This window comes from Limulus polyphemus, unplaced genomic scaffold (genome assembly GCF_000517525.1).
Source record: "Limulus polyphemus unplaced genomic scaffold, Limulus_polyphemus-2.1.2 Scaffold4339, whole genome shotgun sequence".
NCBI classification, from domain to species: Eukaryota; Metazoa; Arthropoda; class Merostomata; order Xiphosura; family Limulidae; genus Limulus; species Limulus polyphemus.
In genome coordinates this window covers 30,418-39,069 of record NW_013669949.1, presented here as the reverse complement: position 1 = coordinate 39,069, position 8,652 = coordinate 30,418, and the positions used below count along the sequence as shown (strand labels likewise).

The 8,652-nt window shown below is 35.8% G+C and overlaps 1 protein-coding gene across 2 annotated transcripts in view; it reads right to left on the bottom strand.

The window, feature by feature from the left end:
- LOC106470986 (excitatory amino acid transporter-like) overlaps positions 1-8,652 on the bottom strand; it is a 30,669-nt gene that overhangs the window by 16,313 nt on the left and 5,704 nt on the right. The window contains exon 1 of one of the 2 annotated variants that reach the window (XM_022399627.1): positions 4,328-4,806. The exons of the other annotated variant lie outside the window; for it this stretch is intronic. Coding sequence (XP_022255335.1) covers positions 4,328-4,450 — 123 coding nt within the window. The 5' untranslated portion in view covers positions 4,451-4,806. Of the gene's footprint in view, positions 1-4,327; positions 4,807-8,652 lie in introns of those variants that run through there. 2 annotated transcript variants of the gene reach the window in all.

The following is an 8,652-nucleotide window of genomic DNA, read 5'->3' as shown; positions in this document are numbered from 1 at the left end:
CATGTTGGTATATAATATAACTAGTAGAGTCGTGTCGCAGGAAATATATATATATATATATATATATATATGTTGGTATATAATATAACTAATAGAGTCGTGTCACAGGGAATATATATATATATATGTTGGTATATAATATAATTGTTGAGTCGTGTCACAGGGAATATATATATATATGTTGGTATATAATATAACTAGTAGAGTTGTGTCGCAGGGAAATCTATAGTAAGAGTTTTTGTAATACGCACCCACCTACACACAAATAAAGTTAGGCCATATGACATCCTTTATAAATAACATTTGTTAGGCAGAACGAATTTCTACCGTCATTTTTTACCATTGTTGGGCTGAATGAATCTATGAGTGGTATTCCTTGTCATCGCTGTTTGTTGGGCTAATGAGGGCTGTATTGTCATCACTGTTTGTTGGGGTAATGAAAGCTGTATTGTTATCACTGTTTGTTGGGGTAATGAAAGCTGTATTGTTATCACTGTTTGTTGGGGTAATGAAAGCTGTATTGTTATCACTGTTTGTTGGGGTAATGAGGGTGGTATTGTCATGGTTGTTTGTTGGGCTAATAAGAGCTATATTGTCATTATTATTTGTTGGGCTAATGAGGGCTGTATTGTCATCGCTATTTGTTGGGGTAATGAAAGCTGTATTGTTATCACTGTTTGTTGGGGTAATAAAAGCTGTATTGTTACCACTGTTTGTTGGGGTAATGAAAGCTGTATTGTTATCACTGTTTGTTGGGGTAATGAGAGCTGTATTGTTATCACTGTTTGTTGGGGTAATGAGAGCTGTATTGTTATCACTGTTTATTGGGCTAATGAGGGTGGTATTGTCATGGTTGTTTGTTGGGCTAATAAGAGCTATATTGTCATTATTATTTGTTGTGCTAATGAGGGCTGTATTGTCATGACTATTTGCTGGGTTAATGACAGCTGTATTGTCATCTCTATTTTTAAACTAATGAGGTCTGTATTGTCATCACTATTTATGGGCTGTATTTTCTTCACTATTTGTTGGGCTAATGAGGGCTGTATGTCATCTCTATTTTGAATTAATGAGGTCTGTATTGTCATCGCTATTTATGGGCTGTATTTTCTTCACTATTCGTTGGGCTAATGAGGGCTGTATGTCATCTCTATTTTGAATTAATGAGGTCTGTATTGTCATCGCTATTTATGGGCTGTATTTTCTTCACTATTCGTTGGGCTAATGAGGGCTGTATGCCATCTCTATTTTGAATTAATGAGGTCTGTATTGTCATCGCTATTTATGGGCTGTATTTTCTTCACTATTTGTTGGGCTAATGAGGGCTGTATGTCATCGCTATTTGTTGAGTTAATGACGGGCGTACTGTCATGACCATTTGTTGGGCTAATGAGGGCTGTATGTCATCGCTATTTGTTGAGTTAATGACGGGTGTACTGTCATGACCATTTGTTGGGCTAATGAGGGCTGTATGTCATCGCTATTTGTTGAGCTAATGATGGGTGTATTGTCATGACCATTTGTTGGGCTAATGAGAGCTGTAGTGATTGCAATTGCAGTCCTCATCTGGCCAGTTTTTGCTTTATTGTCAGGACTAAAATGTAATAAATTACAGTTCAATACTACTTACTTAAGAATACTGTAAGTCTAACGTGGGAAAAGTGTTTAGTATGTTTGTGACTTCAAAGACAGTTAGAAAAAGTGTCATTAAGTTTGGCACACGAACTGTGCTTTTGTATCTTGTACAAACGAAATATTTCTCAAATCAACAAAATGTAGATTAAGTTCATATGTTAGCAGCTCGATAAGTGGACAGGTGATCAGGACACTCGACTCGCAATCTCTGGGTCGCGGGATCGAATCCCGGCCCCGAACATGCCCTCCTTTTCAGCCGTGGGAGCGTTATATTGTAACAATCAAACCCACTATTCGTTAGTAAAAGAGTAGCCCAAGAGTTGGTAGTGAGTGGTGTTGACTAGTTGCCTTCCCTCTAGTCTATCACTTCTAAATCAGGAACGGCTAGAATAGACAGTTCTCGAGCAATTTTGTGCGAAATTTAAAAAACTAACTGGAAAAATGCAGATAAGAAACTCAGTGCATTTACTATCATTTATCATATTCTGAATAAAGTTATTACCATTAACTTCAGAATCTAAGTTATGGTCATAAATTGTGTTAGGCTTAGATCAATATCTCAGTCAAACATCTCGTAGGTTACCTTATGTTTTTGTAAATGTTTTTGCTTTCTGCGAGGTCAATATCATATATCATTTCGATTTCATCAATTTATATCAAACTTTGTGTTCTGTTACAAAATATTAATTTAGTTAGATAGAAAACTTATGATCATACAACAAAATGTCTATGTAAAGATTGTTAAAATAATGATTAAACAGTTAGTAATTCTACAAAACCCCTCCTCCCAGTGATTCAGTGGTAAATTTAAGGGTTTGAGGGTTTATAACGTTATAATTCCTGTGATGGGCACAGCACAAACAGCTCATTGCGCAGTTTTGGGCTTAACAACAAACAAAAATTCACAAATGATTATTTCAACATACACACACACACACACAACGTGTAAGCGTTAAATTGCATTTCCTTCTCGGGTTCAAGTAGAATAGTATCATGTTCAAACGTATTTTTTTTGAAAAAATTAAGTTTAGTCTTTGTTAGATTTCAGTTACGCTTACGCTTCAAATCTTTACTCGTTAAGCAGGTGCTTATGAAACCTTAATAGTAGTTTTGTTTATTATTAATGTTGTTTGTTGGAACAACTTTTAATCTTAGGAATGAGAGTAGTGTGTTGCTAGGGTTACACGTACGTTTGAATTTGCATCTGACATAGCTTGATGTAGGTGTTGCAATATCCTGCTTCTAGATATCGATACAGCTACCAAATAAACTAATATTAATGGTTTTATAAGAAGACGTGCTATTTTTGTTAAAAGAACGTCGTCGATAGGAAAAACACTTTTTCATTAAATACATTCAGTTTGTTTGTTTGAATTTCGCGCAAAGCTACACGAGGGCTCTCTGCGCTAGACGTTTCTAATTTAGCAGTGTAAGACTAGAGGGAAGGCAGCTAGTCATCACCACCCACCGCCAACTCTTGGGCTACTTTTTTACCAACGAATAGTGGGATTGACCGTCACATTATAACGCCCCCACGGCTGAAGGGGTGAGCATGTTTGGTGTGACGGGGATTCGAACCCGCGGCCCTCAGATTGCAAGTCGAGCGCCCTAACCACCTGGCCATGCCGGGCCTAAAGGATGTTCCAATCTCGATTTGGTCATGTTGGTAGATAAACATTAAAAATACTCCGAGTATTATTCAGTGTTGTTCTTAATAATACACATTTACACTAGTTTTCCTTTTCTATTATAATGTAAGTTTTACAGTTACAGTAACCATTGGACGAATAGAATGAGAAATTATAAATAACTATTTACAATAAAAGAGTGTTTCTTGCCTTATAATGAATGCACACTTTATTGTAATTTAACGACAGATTATAAGTCTTAAAAGTTTCAAAACCATTTAGATTAGACACTTGTAACCGACATAAAACTAATCTTTCTACTGCAAAACCTTTGTGTTGAAAATAAACAAATTAAAACAAAAAATTATATTTAGAGGTCAAAATACAGTGTATTTGTGTTGTGTAGTTTTATCATAAATCAATTATGAGCTAAAAAATAATATTTATAGATTTATTAGAGGTGGCTTTAATCGAAGTATTCTTTATAGGCAAGGCTCAGGCGGATTTTCTCACCAAAAAAGGGAAGGGAATCTCTGATCGATATACTCTTTAGCAGCAAGACCTAGGCGGAATTTCTCACCAAAAAAGGAAGGGAATCTCTTATCGAGATACTCTTTAGTAGCAAGGCCTAGGTGGATTTTCTTAACAAAAATGCGAAGGGAATCCTTGACTGAAGAACTCTTTCGTAGCAAGGCCTGGATGGATGTTTTAACCAAAAATTGGAGGGGATCCCTGATCGAGGTACTCTTTATTAACAAGGCTCGGACGGATTTTCTCACAACAGAGGCGGAAACCTTTGTTCAGGGTATTCTTTGGTAGCCAGGCCAGGGCGGATTTTCTCACCAAATAGGGGGAAACCTTTATTCAAGGTATTCTTTGGTAGCCGGGCCAGGGCGGATTTTCTCACCAAATAGGGGGAAACCTTTATTCAAGGTATTCTTTGGTAGCCGGGCCAGGGCGGATTTTTTCACTGATTAAACAGTTCTTTAGTTCCAGGCGGAACAAAAACAAAAGTCCCTGATGAGGAAAGGATTAATGAAGGTGATCCTATACTCTTATCTTACCTTTCCTTTTCGTGGCCCAGTTATTACAGTTAACGAGTCACTTGTGTCTATTGTCGGACTGGTGGTGCTGGCAGAAAAGCCATTGCTGTGGCTGCGCACGAGAAGTGGTCTCTGTTCTTTCATCTTTAACAGTCTTATCCTTGAAACCTAGTTCAGCCTCTATTTCGGAGCAGTAAGTTCAAATGGTCCCCTTTAGATACGTTTTCTTCCTAAACGGTAACAAAGTCGATGCAGGTACGCTGCTAACACCATTTATATTTCAAAAATACCAGTAAATATCTCGACTATTCCGCACTAGGTTGCTATGCGTGAACTAACACTTTGTTATCATTTTCGTGAACATATTCAAATACTTACAAGACTTAATAGTCGTAAAGCCAGTTCTTCCTTGTGTTTATCTGTCTCACAGTGAGTTCTCTTTCAAAGACAAGATTAGGAGGCTTAACAGAAGCTGTAGCAATGTTTAGAAGGAGACTACAGGAGACAGGGAAGATCGATACAGCCGTAGCTGGGAAACGAAGACACGGCTCCGACAAGGCGCTTGTATTAACAGCAATAGAGTGACGTAAAGCTGTAACTATACTTCCTTGAGCAGTATCGGACTGTACAATCAATTTTATAGAAAATTTAGTAGGTACAATAGCAGAACAGAATGAAGAAGAATTTACATCGTGTGTAACGATGTATCTGTGATCACGTGACAAGGTCATCATATAGTTATAAGATCAATATACATTGTTAAACATTGTGCATATTTTAACGTGGAAATAGAATAGACATTTTAAAATGAATGACAAAACGGATTACATTGTTGCCCGAAAATATGTTTTGATTCTATTTTTCCCATGTGACATCATTTCGTTCTTATTTGAACGTGTATGTAATTAAAAAAATTAAATGTAAATATTAACAAGTGGGAACCCTCAATAGCCGCGGCACTTGAAATTCTTTTAGGAAGTATTAGAATAAATTCATCTACGAGACCTTTTATTCCTTTTTATTAGCTACATTTTTATGCGACAGCAATACCAAGTTTAGGGCGCTCGTATACCCGATTCAATTGTATTACTCATTAGAATCTTTACCAGCCTACCCTGAAATTGAAATTCTTTTAGGCAGGATTAGAGTAAATTAATCTATCAAACCTTGGGCGTGTATTTGACCTCCTGGGTCCAGAACTGTAATTAGATCTCAAATCGATCAAGAAATGACGGAGCGTTTGTACTTGAAAAACTCGGAGCTATTCTATTAGCCGCTATGCCGCGGCTAAAAACATGTTGATTTGGAGTAGCTGAGCAGTACGTCTGAAGGCTTACAACGCTAAAAATCTTTGAGTTTAACAAGAACAACAAAAACAAACAAAAAGTTGCTACTATCAACTTTATTAAAGGGATACAGTGCAGTTTAAAATATATATAACAATCAAAACCAAAGTGTCATATTATGCTAGGATACGACATGAAAAATTAGTGTGGTCGTTGTTTCTCGTGTGAAACTGAAATATCAGACTTATCATACTCTGTAGTTGAATAAAATAACAGTTTTAATTTTCATAGTTATGTTACCATCAGCACGTAAGCAAGTACCTAACCTGCTGGTTGGGTGAAGACTCTTGGACGACCTCACAATAATTTACAACGGTGGTTAAGAGCTCCCATGTAATTTGAACAGTAGAAACGTGACTAATCGTGATAGCTTTTAAGCACATTATAACACTAAATGCATGACGAAAACTGCCATAAAATAACGTGATATGCAGTGCAATATCTCACTTATTAGCTCTTCTTTAAGTCATTGATTTGACGTGGTTGAAGTTAGAGTTTCCCTGCAAGATGTGTGATACTCTAAATAACATATTGTTATGACAGCGGAAGTCACGTGACGCTGGTAACACGTGATGAGTTTCTAGAAGGATTGGGGAACATCACGAATAATCCAGTATTTGCTAGGCGCCCTCTATTTTAGTATATAAGCCGGCAAATAAAGTGACGGCGATAACTGAATTGCAGACATCGAGATATAAAGACAGATAATCGAGTCAAGCCCAAAGTAAAGTGCGTGAATCGTCGTGAATTATAGCGTGTGTTTAAGTTAAAGTAACTGTGGAAATTAAGTGTATTGCAAAGTTTTATTGAGAAAGAATAAACTAGTTTTATTTAAGAAAGGACTTGTATGGTTGAAGTTCTTCGGAAAGAATTTCTACGGAAAATTAACAAACGAACAGAGACATAACAATATATTAATATGTGTTTCTTTATTATTAGAAAAGAGAATCTCGAATGATAACATTACTAGTAATAGTCAGGGGTTCAAGGACAAGAATCTTACAAAACACTCTGCTCTTAGAAGTAAATTATTTGGCATTATATTTGGTGATAGGCACAACTCGGCTATTAAAAAACGTAACTTGTATATTTGGATGTTCTTACACGAACGCTTTTTGTACTTCTATCCCCCCCACCCCACATCATTATTATAAAGTAGCATATTTTGACTGGATTGATATAGACCGAGTGTATGTAACTCCCTATCATTCTGAACTGTGTGAGAATTTAGGCTAATAATGATATGTGCCTTATACCTTATTATCCGCCCTACAAATACACACCATAGAGTTGCAATGTGTATGCTAGCGGTATTGATGGAATACCATTTATTACAATATTATTAAAAATTGTTAGCTAAAAAAGGGAGAATTCCATCTTCAGAAAATTATGGAAACAAGATAGGTAGCTTAAAGTGAAAACGCAATCGCAAAAAAGTAAACCAACAAGCTTAAGGTTTGAAACATGATGTTGACATTATTTCCTCGAGCTACAAATCCCTATTTTGACTTTCGTAAATATTACAGCTTTTATACATGGAGTTAAAATAAGGGTTTGTAGCTTGAAGAAATAATGTCAACACTTTGTCTCAAACCTTAAACTTGTTTGTTTACCTTTTGTGATTGCATTTTCACTTTAAGCTACGTATCTTGTTTCTGTATTTTTTGAAGATCTCTTTTTTTTCAAATCAACAATATTTACTAATCTTGTTTCTCGAGTTTTTTATGTTCATCATGAACATAAATCTGTATAATAACAATACTGCCCTATTTGAAACAGTCTATTTTAATGAAATACGTAGTTGGTGTATGTTGTTCTCTGGGGAAACAATGACAACCATTGGATTGGCTTCATGCTGATTGGTTGGATATTGCTCCTGATATCATTGCCACAATGTTATCACTGATAGTGGTACTGTATGTATGGCCATTATTATGTATTGCGATCAACATACCACATATTATGTATATGCAAGTAAATTATATATATAACTACTATGTTTATACCTTATATCTACATGGGAAGCCTGTAAACAATGGACTGGAGGGACTACTGAACAATACTGGAATGGTGCATGGACTGGATTTTGTAACCACGTGAGTTTTATACGTGCATGCACATGCAGTGTATGTCGGCTAGTATTTATATCTATCTATATATATATATATATACCTGCAGGCTTTAAAGTTTTTTAAGTTGTAAAGCTGTATATATAGATAGCCATAAGAATTTTTCAAGTTATATAGGTGCATGTATATATATTCAATGCAAATCTAAGACAATGCCTCGTAGTATAATAGGATATCTATACAAATAAGCGTTTTAAATATTTCTTGAAGTTGTTATAATCCCCCTTCCTCCTCCTGCTCTCCCTGGCAATAATAAGGATTGTCACGGTTTTGCTGCAACTGTCCAGATTTACACTTAGAGTAACAATTAGGAATTAATTATGTTGATATAATAATTATGTTAATATGTTAAAGGGAGTTAGATATTTTGCTAAAAATGAAAGGGGTCATATCTCATTTTGATTTGAAGGGGTCAGATTTAAGACCCCCAACATATAATATGCTAGCCAATGTCTATTATTATTAGAAAATGCTGCTCATAAGGTTATGGTCCATGTTCCTTTTTATGTATAATTGTCACTCAAGATAAACTGGCTGCGGAGGAGGGGGGAGGCAGTTACTATCCTTCAGGGCCTGATCATTTTTGAAAGTTAACACTCTGTCTTGCCAACATTTTTGTTCTGTGGTTATTGCATGTCTCCTGTAAGTTATATTTTCTTAATATAATAATAAATCTAAGGATTTTTTACAATATATTTATTTAGCCTTTTACTACCGGTATTAAATTTACAACAGTGCCCACATTTGCGACTCTTGCAAGTTTACTTGATATGTTACAAGTGAAGAATAGGACGCAACAGCCCACGTAACTTTGGTTTGTGGAAAACAAGGGTATGTATAGCTCAGCACTATAACAGTAGAATGATTCACA